Source organism: Leopardus geoffroyi, chromosome C3 (assembly GCF_018350155.1).
Source record: "Leopardus geoffroyi isolate Oge1 chromosome C3, O.geoffroyi_Oge1_pat1.0, whole genome shotgun sequence".
Classification (NCBI taxonomy): Eukaryota; Metazoa; Chordata; class Mammalia; order Carnivora; family Felidae; genus Leopardus; species Leopardus geoffroyi.
Window position 1 is genome coordinate 40,110,428 of NC_059338.1, and position 17,714 is coordinate 40,128,141.

Below are 17,714 nucleotides of genomic sequence, written 5' to 3' on the forward strand. Positions count from 1 at the left end.
AGTTACCAGTGCACTCCTCCAGTGAATTAAAGATCAAATCCCTCTGGGTTCGGAGCGGGAGAAGCAGAGCTGAGAGATGCTTCCCTTGAGCTGTGAGTGTCCTAACTGTATCTACTATCCACACCCCCAACCTTAGAACATTAATGTATGGTCAGATGCAGCTCCACAGATCACCCCGCCCTATGCGACAGAGCGTGTGCTTTGTTTTTACTTTTTCTAAATAGCGTTTGTGAGTGTCATTAACTGTTGCCTTCCGACCCCTGACCCCTCACCAGGGCTACCTCCTGCATTGGGGGCGGTACCACTGCATCTGCCCCCACTCCCCACTCCGGCCACACTTCTCTGTTTGGCTTTGGTGAACTTCTGTCAACACCCACAGTTCATTTCTTCTCTCTAAGGAGTCATTTGAAATCAACTAAAGTAACACACAAGAAGTGATGATACCTTGATCCCTATGAAATTGGAGTTCCACTCTGATTTCTGTTCAGTTCAATTAGTTTAGAATTCGTGGTTAGAGCATTCTCACGGATTCAGCATCATTTCCCCTGTTGACTATTTGATTATGTGGAGGAACAGCTCCGTCTGTCCGGCTGTAGTAGAGGGAACACATATATGTCTCTGCGGTACCTCAAGGAGTTGGAGCAGAATTCTCAACTATTGAAACATACAGGGCAAAATCTGCTACTTCTGCACCCCACGCCCCCACCCCCCCCTCCCCTCGGGACAAGAAACACAACTACTCCTCGTCCTTGCTTGTGCTAGAAGTTTAGCATAAACAATATTGCTTGGCATGAGTGAGCCCCCGGAGGCTGTATTCAGGTTTCATTTATGTTGAAGGAAAATAAGTGATTTCTGCAGGAATAAGTTTGTTCTAGAAATTGAAAAAGTAAAGGGAAGTTTCTCAGGCCACAGTCGAATGGGACTTTTCTTGGTGTTGGCCCAGTTCAAAGATTTGTTTCTGTGAATTTTAAATTTGTATCACATTTTCTCAGTTTGGTGGGTGATACTTGGGATGCGTATCTTGCCTCAGCTGCTAGAAGGCAGCTCCTAAAAATATAAATGTTTCCCATTTGGGAGCTGTCCCTATCACACCTCTTAGGTACATTTTATGTACACACACACACACTTATTTTGGCCATTGGCCCCCGGTTTATGGCAGATATTTTTATGTCATATTTCATACTTGGTATTCAAGGACATATTTTAACACTTTATATTATTTGTCTCAAAAAAGAAAAAAATCTGCCCTAACGCAGTTCTATCTGAATATTCATTCTTTGCAGTTCCTCAGGTGGGAAGAGGTCTCCCTCTTGATCTTTGATTTTCTTGGTTCCTGGGTCATTTAAGGGCGAGAATGTTGCCTTTTTTTGTCAGTTGGTTCTAAGTATGAGGAAAAGTAGGAAGGCCCACTTAGCTTCCTTGCAGTAAAGCTGTTAGAACCCCATTTCAGGGAATTTATGTCATGCCTGGCTTACTCAGAGTGGTTTTAAAAATTAAAGTGCTTGCATGGGCAAAACAGTGACCGAGAGGTCCTGTTTCGGCAGATGTAGAGATGGAGGTGTCTTCACGGTTTTATTGCGTAGCACTGTTCGTCCTGCCTAACCCATTGTTTTACCAGACTGTCAAAGTAATAGTGAGTTGATTTTAATCAGTATTAAGAGCCAAGAACTCTTGAGGCTGCCTTCTTAAGACACGATTAGGTTCTCTGAGAGAACCCTGGGGCCGAGCCCCTGAAGCTGTGCATCAGAAGGGGGAGTCATTCCGGGGGGCTGCTGTGATCCTGTTGATTCTGAGAACATTCTCTGAGAATATATATACATACATATATTTTTAATGTTTATTTTTAATGTATATTTTTTTAATGTTTATTTATTTTTGAGAGAGAGAGAGAGAATGTGCAGAGAGAGAGGGAGACACAGAATTTGAAGCAGGCTCCAGGCTTTGAGCTGTCAGCACACAGCCCAACGCGGAGCTTGAACTCAGAAACCATGAGATCATGACCTGGGCCGAAGTCAGACGCTTAACTGACTGAGCCACCCAGGCGCCCCGAGAACATTCTCTGAGAATTACAGGGTCTCTAAGGGGAGAAATGACTTCAGATGTTCTCAAATTATCTTGCTTTCTGAATGAAAAATAGACACATACTCTAAAAGAGAATTCCTCCTTTGCTCCAGTGTTGTTGTTGTTTTAAAAAAAAAAAAAAATAGGTAGTAAGATTAAACTATACAGATAACAGATTTCCTCTAAGAAGTTACATGAAATAAAACCAAATCCAGCCATCTGTACGTCAGGTAAGGAGACGCTATGCTGTCACTTTCAACATTACAGTATTTCAAGTTTTTCATTTATTTAGAGCCAACAAGGCAGAAACTTTGGTGCCAGACTGACTTGGTTTGAGTTCTGGCTTCCCCCGTCCTGATGTTTTGTCTTCAGGCGAATTAGTTAATGTCTTTGAACAACCAGGTTCCTGTATGTTTACAATGTTTCCACGAACACCTGCCTGTGAACTTAGAAGGAACAGGAGAAGTCATGCTCCTAGTATTGCGCTAGGCTAGAGCAGAGTAAGCTGTCACAGTCCGCCTGGCACTCTCACTTGTGCTGGGTGTTACACAGGGTGATAAAATATTGTGGCATCAGGGACATTTTTATCACGGTGGGGTTGGGGGGGGGGGGTGGGACACCAGGGAGGAAATAACTGGAAATTGTTGACCAGCAGAGCCATCCTTCAGATGGCACAATCACCCAGAGCTAAGAACGGCAGTTCTGAGCCCCAGGTCCCCCGGAGTAATCATGGATTTCACTGGTTCTCAAAATCTAGACCTAATGGAAATGATATAATGAACCTACACAGGTAAACTTTTTTTTTTTTTAAAGAGCCTTTTCTAAAAGTGCTTAGACGCTTCAATAGTCTTTTACCATGAGATGAAGCAAATATTTGAGAAGAGATAGGGAGACAAACAGAATTTTCTGCATAGCAAGCCTGTCATTGCTCCTGTCTCCCCTTCAAGTGTTGCATGATTTCAGATGTGGCAAGTGCCATCACACGTGTATTTTTCATATGCGGGAGCATAGTTCCTGTTATAGCTTCTAGGGGCTCTGGGACCAACCTGTACGCTTGGAAATGATTTGACATGAAAGGGACAGAACAGCAGCAGGATATGCTGAAGTGAAATTCAAACCCTGGCGAGTTAAAACCGGCATCTGATTCCTTTCCTTCCCCAAAAGCAATTGCACAAAATCCTCTCAATAAAAACTATCTGAAGATCCCATAAAACGACATTCCTTAAAGTCATGCTGTTCTTTGCAGCTCATAAAGCATTTCCAGATACATTCTTCTTTTGATCCTCCCAAGGATGGCTTCCACTGCAGGTAGGAAAAAGCTGAGCGTTCGAGAGGTGAAATGGCTTCCTTGAATTTCACATATTTTTGGTCGGATGTTTATTGAGTGTCTTCTAAAGGGCCAGGCACTGTGCTCTTCACGGTCTGAGCCACGATTTCCTTTTCCAAGTGTGATCTTCCTTCCCTTACTCCCTTTGGCCTAAGTCGACCTGTGTTGTTCCTCCCTGCACACTTTCTCTAGAGTGAATGCTATTTTTATTACCTCTTTTGCTTCCCCTTCCCCTAACAGGTAATTCGACAAACTAATGTTTCTAAAAGTTGAACAAATAAATTGATGGAGCTATCTTTGATCTATATCTTAGGTTGTTCTGGGTTCAGAGATGTTTTTATTACAGTGCCTTTGAATTTGCGTGAATGCTATCTATGTTTTTTTTTAATGTATCAATTATTACATAATAAAACATAAAAAAGAACACAAGGCTTTGGTCCTTTTGTGGGTTTGGAATATTTAAAAATATTATGCTGGAGCTAAGATGAGTTTGTTACCTAAGTCTTTATACCTACATATAAATAGTTTGTTTCTCTTCTCTCTGGTCAGACAGCATCAGAGTATAACCCCTTTTGTTTTTCTTCAATGCAGTCATTGTTCAGAACTTTGCTGTGTGCAAAGTTAAATTGGTTAGATTTGGAAATAAAATAAATAAAATTTAGGAGGCCCCTGGATGGTATTTGTGTAGGACAAGCAGATTGCACACTCCCTGTCAGAAAGTTCTTTAAAAAAACACTAAGACATGTCTTACATTTCTTTGGAAAGATCCAGGGCTCAGAGCTATAGTTTGGTAGTAGCTGGTGTTCAGAAGAACTCCAAACTGGTGAGAACCCAGGCAGCAAAGTTGCCTGTTTTAGAACTTAAACGGCAAAGAAGGTTTCTACTGTATTTTAGTGTTTTCTGTTTTTTTAAGATCTTATTTTTAAGTAAGAGGCTCGAACTCGCAACCCTAAAATCAAGAGCCACAGGCTGTACTGACTGATCCAGCCAGGCGTCTCATCTCCTTTATTTTGGTGTTTTTCACTTACCTCTTTTGCCTTAGGTTACTATCCCTTTCCTTTTCTTGTCCACACAAGGAAAAAATAATTACAATTTTTTTTTTAAATTTTTTTTTTCAACGTTTATTTATTTTTGGGACAGAGAGAGACAGAGCATGAACGGGGGAGGGGCAGAGAGAGAGGGAGACACACAGAATCAGAAACAGGCTCCAGGCTCTGAGCCATCAGCCCAGAGCCCGACGCGGGGCTCGAACTCACGGACCGCGAGATCGTGACCTGGCTGAAGTCGGACGCTTAACCGACTGAGCCACCCAGGCGCCCCAAAATAATTACAATTTTAATGCCGCTTTATTTCTGTTTCCCCAAGGAGGCAATCAATAATTACAAATATTCTTTATGTTCTTGGAGTCATTGATAACTGAAGTCACGCCCCATCGCCACACCCACACCTATTTTTTCAGACCTCAGATGTAGAGCGAGGTAATCATTTCTCACTTCCAGCCATGCTTCTCTGATCTGTGTAAGGCCTATGGGATTTAGAAGAATTTCCTCTCTGTTACTGATTTTTCATTTTCTTGCGCCTCTCATAGACAGCCCCTCTCTGGGTTTGCCTGGAGTCTTTGAATATGTGTGTCGTGATCGTTTCCATGGAACTAGGCCTACAACAGGGCACCCTGGTTGTGTTTGACCAGATTCTGACTTTGAGCCCTCTTCTGGTCGGCCTGGCGGCTCCTTGGTTGTCTATAGCAAGCAGTTCCCTGGGGGAGGCCGCCTGTGCTGGCCCCTTGTCCCCAGAGAGCAGCCAGTTCTGGGACTAGAGGTTTCTGTCCGCTCTCAGGGGACTTACATTGTCAGCCTCTCTGTCAGCCTCCCCTTTCCACCCACATCCCCAACTTCACATCTTTGGATTTCTAGCAAATCTGGTAGTTTAGGGGTGCATTGCTCTGGCAGCGAATTGACTGAAGTCACTGCCTTTTCAGGGATTGAACCTGTGACCTTGGCCTCATTAGCACGGGTGCTCTAACCAGTCACAAAGCCACACACCTCACTTTGTGTAACTTCTGCTGACTCTGTTCCTACCACCCTCAGAGGCCTCCTTTTCAATTGCAAAGGCGTTCACACCAACACAATAGAACAGAAGGAAATCAGATCCCTCCAAGACTTCTCTGAAGGACAGAAATATGCAATTTAGCAGGAAAATAATACCAAAAAGTCTTGAGGGTTCAGGAAACAACTTATCTTTCTGGTCCATGCATTCGCTGAGAATCCAGCTGTGTTTCAGATTCTTCTTCAATCAAAAGTTTAAAAATAGTAGGGAAGCTCCTTGTGCCAATTTATTAACATAAAATCTGGTGATTCTTGTACGCTAAGTGGAGGGTTTCAGATGACTGAGTGGAGATATTGCATGCATATTATTAAAATAGATTGGATTCCCTTTTATAGGAAGGGGGTCTGAGAATTCGTAAACGCTTAGCTTTGGCAAGTCTCTGGTCCCTAGAATCTGAACCGAATGCTTGCCATGATAGCTCACACACTGGTATCATAGTATCCACAAGTGCACTATGATAGACAGGGCGGGTGAGTGCTCAGGGCATCCGGAGTCACCACGGAGAAGAGGCGAAATAAAGGCAACTCACCAGACAAGTGAATATCCCACCAGCACTTAAAGACACAGGCATATCCTGGGGGAGAGAGGTGGAGAGAAAATCTGGCTGACCAACATGATACACTTTTTCATCTGAGCCAAATAAAAGTCTCAAGGATTTCATATCCTGGCACTTGAAAGGACTTATGTTGCGTTTTGTGGCAAAATAAAGACCTTGCACACGAAGAGACTTTTCTCTCCAATCTTTGAGTACCAGGAAAGACTCTTCAGGGACGTAGGTTCTGGGCTCATACTTTGTTGATTTCTCTCACCCTTGGGGATGTTTGCATAGGAAGCCCTTTCGTGGGTGCTACCTGAAACAGCTCTTGTCCGTCAGTGGCACAAATCTGTTCACAGGGATAGCCTCCCGTGGCCTTCAGACCTCAACAGTAAGAGACATTTAATTATGAGCAGATGGTAAACTCCTTGAGATCAGGGATTTTATTTTTAATGTATTCAACAAATATTTATTTCTCTGGAGCACTCGCTGGGTTCTAAGTCCCTAGGAAACAACTGTGAAGAAAAGGAACAAAAGTCCCTATCACCACGGAGCTTATATTGTAGCAGGGTTTTTTGTTTTTGTTTTTTGTTTTTTCCATCTTTATTTTAGCCAGGGTGCCTTGAACTTCGTGTGAGGTTTCAGCGGGTATTCCTTCAGGTTGAAGGCAGTACGGTGTAGGGGTTGAGTATTTTTCTTTGTTTTATTTAGTCGAAAACTGATAATCCATATATGTCATAAAGACAGTTCTGCTTTAACCACACACCCTAGTTCCTGACTTCTGCAAACTAAGGGCAAGCTTTGATCCAATACTCAGGTCTAATGAATTGGAACATCCCCACATTGTGTTAAAACAGCTGCAGCTTTGAGGAGACATTTTTTGGAAGTTAATGAAATTTAATCCTCTCATACACCTGAGTAAATCTTTCTAACCATCACTTTAAGGAAAACATTAAGGTCCTTTCACCTTAAAAACGTTCATTTCTGGTTCAGGTTCACAGAGTTAGAATTTAGAAACAACCTACTTATTTCACTTAATTTTTAATTCATTTCCACACGTGCTCAGGCCTTCTAAAACATTCAGCTATGAAGTACTTTCCAGGTTCAGAGCAGGGCAGGAAACTCACCTCCACCTTCTCTTTCTGTGTGTCTTCAGAGAAGGGCCGATAGAACTCCACTGTGAGGTCAAGGCTGCCTGCTGGGGACCCTGGGGCTAGGCATCGGGAGCGGTGTTTGAGTCCCTCCTGCTCTGCAGGGTTAGTTTCACTGCTGCAATCCCAAATTGTCAGGGGTGGTACACGCACACGTACCCATGCACACACATATGCACGCACACACGCATGTACATGCGTCCACAAATGCGTGCGTCATGCTGATTCTCCCTCGCTGTCTGTCTTTGCTTGTCTGACTGTCCGGTTCCCAGAAGCCCATCCTGATTTCTTCAGGCTGGGGTAGCTCCCTTCATCTTTGCTCCCACGGCCCCTCATATAGACTTCCTTGGGCACACTTGCTCCTGAGTGTGGACCCAGCTCTTAGCCCCAGGCCTGGCTCTGTGTTACCTTTGGAAATGACTTTTAAATGAATAGAATCGTTTCTGCAACTCATTTTACTGGTGACTCTTTGGACAGACCTCTTCACCTTTCTAAATATATAACTCTGCTCACTCTTGGAAATGAATCCTTACAAACACAGAAGCCTTCATCGATCCCTATTTTCTTAAGTTTATTTGTTTTGAGAGAGAGCACGCGCACAAGAGAGTTGGGGGGGGGGGAGAGGCAGAGAGAGAATCACTATCAGTGCAGAGCCTGACACGGGGCTTGAACTCAGGATCATGACCTGAGCCAAAATCAAGAGTTGGAGGCTTAACTGACCGAGCCACCCAGGTACCCTGATCCCTATTTTCTTGACAAAATCTTGATTGTTCCCGTGTTCCATATTAAGTGCCCTTCCCACACCAGCCAGCATTGTCCCTCCCTGCTCTTCCGCTCACACCCTAACCACAGGCTGGACAGTTTCTTTCCAGTGTCCTACAAAGGCTCTGTGTCATCCTTCATCCTTCCTTTTGCCCATTTGTAACCTTGAGTGCTTTTCTCTGCATTATTCCCTTCTCTGTCCTGGGCCTCCTTCCCAGGCAAGGCCTTGTACCCTAAGTCTGTTCATCCTCAAGAGAGATCCAGCTCAAACTGTATCTTTTTTATGAAACTCCCCTCAAATACTTCAGCCCACAGATCTCTTCATTTTATTGAGTTACTATTTTATATTTACTTTACAGTAGTTTACTGTGTACATTTTTTTCTTTTTTTAGCACTTTGCTATTCTAGGCATTGTGTTCTGACCCTGGGGATTCAGAGGTGAGTAACACAACTTTCTCTGTAAGTACCCAAACTTCTGTGTACTTAAAGAGTTCAGTCCTAGAAGTAGCTTCCTGCTCTCAATTCTGTGTCATTTAGGCCATTTGGATGCTGAATCATCTTGCCTGATATTTATATTTACCACCATTTGCATGAAGGTAGGGCTTATGTCCCCAAATAGCTCAACTTTTACAAAAATATCATTCCTCCAGAGCCTGGTGCAATATTTACACAGAGAAAATAATACTTTTGGACCAGAGCTTACTTGGCTAAAGTACAGTAACTTAATTCTTCTCTGCTTCATGTACAAAGTTTTATAGTATAAAAAATGTCCTTTTTTATTCAGAAATACAAATGGAATCAATAAGGATTGAAAGAAAAACGTCTCTTAAGTCTGTTCAAACAGTAGCTGATAAGTTTGAGTTCTCTAGGTATAGTCCACGATGGAGTCATTCACTGAAACACATTTTTTATTGTCTATAGGAAAATACAACCAGAGGGGTGAGAGAGTGTCACCTCTTAAAATTCTCCTGTAAGCAGTTTTAAAAGGTGCATTTTCTTATAAGTAAGATGCAAAACAGGTCACCTGTTTCTTGTGCAAGGCGTTAATTCTCACGTTTGGCCGCAGAGAGCCTGACCTCTGTTCTGTAATTTACATTTAGCGTTAGGTTATGGAGGTATTTTTACATGTTTTTTTTTTTTTTTTTCTTTTTTTCTTACTCTGTGGCCAGAATGTTGACATGAACAATAGGAAAAGTTCCAAGTTTTTAAACAGTTCAATTTAATGACTTTGGTTTTGTCCTTTTTCTTGATGTTTACTCACCTGGGTGTTGTAGAAGGTAGGGCCATAGCGGTCGTAGGGGAATCCAGTGTTCTTGGTATTCATTACAAGGCACTAATGATAACATCCATCATTTATTGTACCACTGGAGGAAACGGTGGATGTTATGTATTGTCAGTGCCTTTATGAGAGAATGGAGGTAAAAAAGAAGGCATTAATTGTTTCTTTCCTTTTGACATCCCAGTCAGAGAAGTGAAAGACAAAGTAGCAAGGAAGTGTCATTCAGATCTCGCATAGAAGTTAGGATATAAAATGTTTCCAAATGGAAATGTTAAGTTTTGGAAATACCTGGATGCCGTCTCTGAGCAGGTTTAACCGTTAGGGATTTTAAAGGGTCTACAAGGTGAGGTTGGAAGGTAGGAACCATCCAGTGGCTGCAAATAATAGTTTAATGTTCCCTGTTCCTTAGGCTGAATATTTCTCTCTTCTGTCCATAAGCTTCATGAATTTTTTTCTTTCTAAGACAAAGGCACATTTCCTCTCCACCAGAGCCTGCGTTACAACAAAACCTAAATCAGTGTCGTCACGTTTTTTTCATCGCTGAGCTGACCTTTAACGCATCCGTGATGTGTATAGTCATGTTGATAGTATTCTGTTAGCTTCACTGAGGAACAATTGATAAGTGTAATTGTATATATTTAAAGGAGACAACTTGACAATGTGATATATACATTGTGGAATGATTACTAAGATCAGGATAATGAACACATCGCCTCACACACTTTTGTGTGTGTGGTAAGAATGCTTAAGATCTACTTGTAGCAACTTCCAAGTATATGGTACTGAATTATTAACCGTGGTCACCATGCTGTAGGTTAGAGCCCCAGAACGTACAACTAAAAATTTCTGCCCTTTGACCTATGTTACCGCATCTTGCCCCGTGACAGAATTTTATAACAAGGCCAACCACTTACTGCCCCGACCACCAAGCCCAGCGTCCTCCTTGTAAATCCTGGCTCCTGTTCCAGTCAGTAGTTGGGAAAACCGACATTAGTTGCTACTTTACTGCCCTAAATATTTCCTGCTTCCCTAAGAGGCCCCGGGCTCTAACTTTTAACAAGCCTCAGAACAAAGCCCGGTGCGAAGGGGAAGGTTCAGCACGGGAAGAAGCTCCCCGCTGCACGTGGGTCCGTTTCACCGTTACATCGTGGATTAAAGTGATACGTGGAGCATCTTTCACTATTACACAAAAACCTGTAGCCTTAGTATTATCCTTGTCCCCTGACCAGGGTGATAATAGGGCTCCCCCACAATTCCCCCAATTTTTATTTCTCTCAAATAAAAATTTGCTAGTGTAACCACTCTCTCCGGGTGGGAGGCTTAACTTTGTTTCTGATTGTCTTATTTCAACCCATGGTGAAGTTATATTGCGCCGCTGGGCTTTTTTCCTTTTCTCTTTTTCATTTGGCTGGGGCTGCCTCTGTTCAACAGAGCATACTTGTCACTTCTTCTGTCGCCGTTAGTTAAAAGTAATTGTTATTGCAAACCTCCTCCATGCCGGTATCCTTTTCTTTCATGGTGAAACCCACGAAGCATTCATTTCAGTGGCAGAAAGTAGGGAGCTTACAGGATCAAATCCTTTTTATCTAGACCAACAGCACCTGCGGCAACGCATTAACTAGCCGGAGTTGTTAATTACACGTCTAACTTGTTGATCTTTGTGGCTTCCAAATTTGAAAAGCAAGAAAATTAATCACTGCGTGTGTCTCCTCCAGTAGAAAATGACGGGAGCGTGTCGCCTACGTTCTGTCCTAGTTGCTGATAATCAGATAGTTGCACTTTCCTGTAACATCTCTCTCCTTTGTGGATGGAATCATTTCTTAAGTCCAAAGAGCCCTTCCGTTCACAGCAGGGTAGATGTTTGCGCATGAAACAAAGACTTTAGAAACATAAATCCTCAAGTAGGAGTCTGAATGAGATTGTACTGAAGGTCTTTCAGTAGTGACCACTTAAAAAACGAAAAAAGAGCGGAGGCCAATTACAAGTGTGATCGTAGTACACTTGTGTTTTCTCACTTAATTTTCATACCAAACCTATGTGGTAGAAACTGGATCTTTACAGGGGAGGGAAAGGTTCGGAAAGGATTCATGCTTTGCCTGAGATCACATAGCACCTCCAGCACCAGGAAGAGAAAGGGATTTGAGGTAGAGAGTTGGGGAAGTAACTCCCCATATTCACCCTAAATTGTAAGGCAGGAATCAGGAGAGGTGGGGAAAAAGCCACAGCCTTCTCTCTTAAAACCTGCATCTGGCTTCTAAGATACCTTCTTGTCATAGTTGGAAAATACCGTGTCAGCCACCTTATCCTTGCCTTAACATTCATCATCAGCAGAGCTAAACAACCCAACAACACATCCAGTGTGGAACGTTCATTGTTAAGAGGAGTCACGTCACAAACAATCTGCATTGCAGAGAAGAATTACTTCAACACAATTCAGCAAATTCTGCACCCCAAAAAACACTCAGCCTGAAAGGATCACCAAAGGTCTCAGCAGGCAGTTCTGTTTTCTGGAAGCTCATTAGAATCTCTTAGGGAGCTTTCTAAAAAATCCCAGTGCAGACCAATCAAATGAGAATTGCTGGGTCCTACCACAGGCCCAGGTGGGTGCACACTCTGAGCTGGAGACCCTGTGAGAGGTTATTAGTGATTCACCCTCACTGTCTTTGAGTTCCATTCCTTTTGGGTTATTTCAACTTATTCCTCTAAGTGGCCTTTATTAGTCTTTCGTTGAGTGTTCTCTTCTCTTTCTTCTTCTTTTTTTTTTTTTTGGCAGTCTTCCCCCAAACCTCCTGGACAATTCAGATCAGGTTACATTGCAAATGAAAGGTTTATGGCTGTGTCTTCTGTAGGAACAGAGTTTATTCCAAATGCCTTGTATGTTCCTACCGTGAAAACGGATATCCCATATGAAGTTTCTCTTAGGCTAACCGTCTCAGTCAGCAATAGTCAAACACTCACAGAATCTCTCTTTCTGCGTCCTTACTCTCTCAAGCACATGCACACACAATATGGGTACCAGCTCAGCAAAGTTTAGTTTGAGTTTCAACCCTTAGACTTAGGAAAAGTTTATATCTCTCCCTAACCACAGAAAGAACTGAGGCATGTATCTGGATAGTGGAAACATCTCCCTCTCCCTACCGCCACCTGCCTCATCTAAAGTTGCTCATACCAAAGTAGATCCGAGTAGATTTGCATGCTATTCACCATCAGTGACTGGCTTAGCTTTTCTCCTTCTCCATGCTGAAGGCATTCTGGCTCAGGAAGATGTATGTTAAGAGCATTCACATATGACCAAGCAGGTGCCTTACGGGCATACATGCGGTAAAATCTGCCCCGGAGCCAGGCAAAGCTGGTTGGTAGTTTGTGAGAGGCTACAGTACTGTATCACCCGGTTCCCAGAGGACACGATCCAGCTTGGACCAGCCCAGTGGATGTCTGGGAACACTTAGATGTATCCTACTGAACGACAGGGGAGGACTTTCTTTGCACAGCCTAACTACAGAATTAATCATTATTTCATTCCACTGCATTTTAAGTGAAACCGATTACCGTGTCACACAGTTGGCTGAGAAATCCTCTTTGTGGGGGTGCTCGCTCCCCAAATCTCATTTTGAAAACTGATCCTGGATTCGCCCCCTTGCATCTTTGAAACAAAGTGGCAGGAATGGGGTGGCATTGGACCTGGGACACTATGCAGACCAGAGTAGAGAGTGCCTTTACTTTTGTTTTGTTATTACTGTGAGGTTATCCAGACACGTAGATCACTGCTGCTTTGTGTAGTATGTCCTCCTGAATAACTGTCACAATACTCAAGGAAGGATGTTCTTACACAATGAAGACAAAATTTGTACTTTTATGTGGGAATTCTAGTTCTGCACCTCCTTGCTGAGCGATCACGTTGGCTTAGATATTTCACCTTTGGGTCCTCATTAACTTCGTTTCAAAAATAGGAATAATTTCTTTTTCATGGAGCTGATGGACTTGTCAAGTTAGATCAGTTTTCGTGTTTTTTGGTCTTGAGGATCCCTCTATACTCTGAAAAATTGAGAATTCCTAGGAGCTTTTGTTTCTATGGATTACGTGTATCAATATTTCACCGTATTTGAAATTAAAACAGAAAATTGTATTTATTCAACTTAAAATGACAACAGCCATGACTGCTAACATGATGTGTTTTTATGAGAACTATTTTACGGAACAAAAGAATCCATGAGAATAGTGGTGGTACCCCACAGTTTTACAAATCTCTTTAATGTTTGGATTTCCGGAAGACGGCTGGATTCTCAAATGCGCTTCTGAAAATTTGGTCTGTGATATTATGTAGTTTTGGTTGAACTGTGTGGAAGAAATCCGGCTTCAAACAGATACATAATCAGAGAGGAGTATTTTAATAGCCTTTTCAGTTAATTGTGGATATTTTTTTTTTTATTCAACAGTAAACCTTGATAAGTGAATTTGCCTTAAAGGTTAGACCCATAGTGTACGATGTGAAGCCTTATCAGTGAGACTTATGTACTGTGTTACATTGAAATCCCTTGGTCTTGCACTTTGAATGATTCTTTTAGTCATGCATGACTTTTAAATTTTTTAATGTTTATTTGAGAGAGAGAGAGAGAGAGAGAGAGAGAGAGAGAGAGAGTGGGAGACAGGGGAGGGGCAGAGAGAGAGGGAGACGGGAGACAGAATTTGCAACAGGCTTCAGGCTCTGAGCTGTCAGCACAGAGCCTGACGCGGGACTCGAACTCACAGACCGTGAGATCATGACCTGAGCCGAAGTTGGATGCTTAACCGACTGAGCCACCCGGGTGTCCCATGTGTGACTTTTAAAATATCATACATGTCATTTGAATGGTTCCCCGACTTATATAGACATTCTAAAAGTAGATGTACTTCATCAAACCATATAAAAAAAAATCACAATTGTTAATATTCCACCAGTCGCATCAGATGAGAGACTGTCAAGGTCAGGGTGGCAGATCCATATTTTCCAGAATTCTAGTATTTGCTCAGAAGTCCAAATTGTATCATTGGTAACACCTGTTTTCAGATGTGTTCCTTGAAGTGACATTTCCATAATGTGTCTGGCAGGTCCTCGAGTCTCTACCACACACAGTGTGTCTCCAGGTGTTCTTTCAAGTAAAAATGATGTGCCAGGAAGAAAGGGGCCAGTTCACTTTGCAATTCCAGTGACCACCCGGGTGCTTTTCCCTGAGATGGCCATCTTGCTTCAGGATGCAGCAGAAGTCTTCAGGCCTTCGTCCCCTTTGGTCCCAGAATGTCAAAAAGATACATACCCATGAGTCGGGATTTAACAAAATTACTATTTGTTACTGCTTCATCAGGGACATTCTTTTTTTTTTTTTTTTTTTTTTTTAAGTTTATTTATTTATTTTGAGAGAAAGAGAGACAGCAGGAGTGCAGGAGGGGCCGAGAGAGAGGGGGAAAGGGAGAATCCCAAGCGGGCTCCATGCTGCCAGCACAGAGCCCAGCGCGGGGCTCAAACTCATGAAGCCACAAGATCATGACCTGAGCTGAATCCGACAGTTGGATGCTTAACCGACTGAGCCACCCAGGCGCCCCCATCAGGGACATTCTTAAGTGAAACGGGCTCCCCTCCCCCACCCTCACTCAGAGCACGTGGAAGTCAAGAACACAAGGACGCTTGGACAGACCAAGGCTCTGGAAGTCTTACCCTCCAGGCTCCTGTACACCTCACACCTGCTGCAGAGCAGGTGGCGAGACAGTAGTGTTGTTTTGAAAGTAGTTTTGACCCCGCCGGCTCCCTGAAAGAGTCTCTGAGCCTGCAGTCTGCAGACCACATTTTGAGAACCACCTCCTTAGACAGTGGAAAGTGCACGCCAGATTGCCAACACTTAAAAGTTGGGCTTTTCTTCCTGTCCCTTGTTGTGTGTGGCTTGTAGACTTGGTGGCTGGCTGGGGTGAATGAAGCCTGGCCTGTGGGACCTTTATTATTCGGATGCAATCCCAGTAGAGTTCATCCCTAGCTCTGGAGAGCTCTTTGTTGCCCTTTCTTTCCCTTGGGATGTTACCGTAAGGCTAAAAACAAACCTTAGCTTTGTACTTACTTTACTGCTGGCCTCTGTGCAGAAAAAGCCATATAATCTTGCTTTTTCATCTGGTCTAGAGCTAATAAAGATATTTTTGTGATAATTTTCTAATCTTTTTTTATCAGGGGGCCTTAACTCTAGTTTCAGAGGCCCTTCAGGGGTCCATGGATGGTGGCTCAAAGCCTTTGAAATTTCACAAAATTTTCTGTCGTTTTGGGGGGGTGGTTGGGGAGAAGGTAGGATATTGGGAAAATTAATAGCTTCAGTCAAATTCTCAAAGAGGTTCTGTGACCTCTTCCCCCGGAAAAGCAAGTGTTAATGAATGACTGCTTCAGGTGGACATGTCCACGGGGTGGCATCCATTATCCATTTCTAAACACACGTCTTTTTGGAAACAATTTTCAAAGTTCCCTCCCTGGCTTTGTCCATCTTTGCCTTCCATCCCGATGGCATTTCTGTAAGGTCTCCATCACTAAGTACTTGCTTACAAGTCACTTCACAGTGGTTTTTGAGAAGCATCTTCTCCCCCCACCCCCCACCCCCCTTGTTATAAATGCAGGAGAGCAGAGACCATCCATCTCATTTCTCTTTTATCGCACAATGCAAAGGCAGAGCCAGGGTCCCTTCAGATGCACCTTGGGTTGGGGGGAGGGGTACTTTCCACACCCCGCTAAATCAGTGAGTTCCTTTTTAAACAGTTGAGATGTGCAAACTTGGGATATTTATTTATGCCTCAACCACAAGATGTGTTTCTCTCCCACACATTTCTTCAGCCCGCTTCTTGGAATCCAAGCGCCGTCATGAAAACTGCAAGGCAGTCTGTTTAGTTCCAACAGTAGCATTTTGGGAACAGTCTCGATGCCGTGGGAGTAGTGTGGTGACTGCCGCTCACTGACAAGGAGCGGAGCAGGGGAGGGCTCTGCAGCGTGATTATGTGTGTATGGCAGAGTCTCGGCTCCTCCAGGCCCCGAGCTGCAGGGGGGTGTGGGCGGTGTGGGGGGAGGTGGCTTCACTGCAGTGCCGCACCCCGGCAGCGGTGAGCGTGCCCCTTGTGGCCGTGACGTTGCCACAAGTCAGAAAGCTGCAGTGGGCAGGCATAAGGCAGTGCTCTGGTTTAATATCGCCCATGCCTCAAAGAAATTTCTGAGGGGTTCTGTCCCCTGAGGCCTAATGCAGAGGCTTCTCAGTTTCTGAAAAAGCTTTGGCTTGTCTAACACCACAAACGCGCTGGCACCTAGCCGTTGGGAAACAACGATGTCCCTGTCCTTGATCGGAAGCTGGGGACTAGTAATACGGCAGGGGGCAGGGAGTATTGGCCTAATTACAAAGAGGCAGAAGGATCACTCAGTGGATCACACCGGCAAGGTGGAGTGTATACCGATCACACCCGGAAATCTTTTATCCAAGAATATGTCTCCGCTTGCTGGGTTGCATTATTTTTAAACTTCTCTTTCTGGGCAGCATTTGAATTATCGACACCCTCAGTTCCATCTTCCGCCTCCCGTGCATCTCTAAATAATAAAGGTTGTCACCCACACTGCGTTTTCAGCAGTGACCTCCAGTGCAGGCGACCTCCAATCCTCTGTAGGAGGTCAGACTTCCCAGACGGTTCTGTGTCTTTCTGTCCCTCTTAGGCAGGTGAGAAAATCAGGACGTAAGAGCCTTTGACTTGCCCCCAAACTACTGAGTAATAGTGCAGGCGGTGGTGGGGGTCTGGCTTCCCCGGGCAGGCTCAGGAGTCAAGGAGCACATCGTTCGTCAGTTTGGAAGGTGCCCTTCACACGGTCAGGGTCGGGAAACGTTGGTGCATGTACTGTTTGACTGACTGACTCCTACTCGAGGACTCATTCTGGTCAGAAATCTCCTTTGGGAAAATGCCACTTTATCAGTGGGAGAGTAAGGTAAGGTGAATCTTGGCTCTGCTTTCCGACCAGATGGCTTTTATTATTGCATGCTAAAATGTGCAGCTCCACATTTCTGTGCCTCTCGCCACTACAGTGCCCTTTCTGTTTTTAAGGAAAGAAGGATTGTCCAAATGTGGAAGATGCAAGCAGGCATTTTACTGCAATGTGGAGTGTCAGGTAGGTTCTGGGCCAACTGGCAGGGAGGGCCTCGCTTCCTCTGAAGATTGGGACCCCGATGTCCTTCCTTTCCTTGTCACCACATTTCCCAGCACCCCTTTGCAGCCAAAGCTAGAAAGCTTGGTTTGGGCCCAGGATGTGGCCGCATACCCCTGCGTGCTGGCCCAGGACGGACAGGCAGCCGGTGATAGGAGGCAACCCTTGGGGGCCACATGCAGGTGCAGGAGAAGCGGAAAGACACGAGGAGAGCGTGTTGGGTACAGGCAGCTGTGTTACCAAGGTTGACAGTTTGCCCCCAAGGCCACCAGCAACATATGGAACATTGCGGAGATGACACATGAAAA

The 17,714-nt window shown here is 44.0% G+C and overlaps 1 protein-coding gene across 1 annotated transcript in view; it reads left to right on the forward strand.

The window, feature by feature from the left end:
* Positions 1-17,714, forward strand: part of SMYD2 (SET and MYND domain containing 2) — a 50,815-nt gene that overhangs the window by 1,920 nt on the left and 31,181 nt on the right. The window contains exon 2 of the mRNA XM_045452540.1: positions 17,307-17,370. Within this exon, the coding sequence (XP_045308496.1) occupies positions 17,307-17,370 (64 nt within the window). The remainder of the gene's footprint in view (positions 1-17,306; positions 17,371-17,714) is intronic.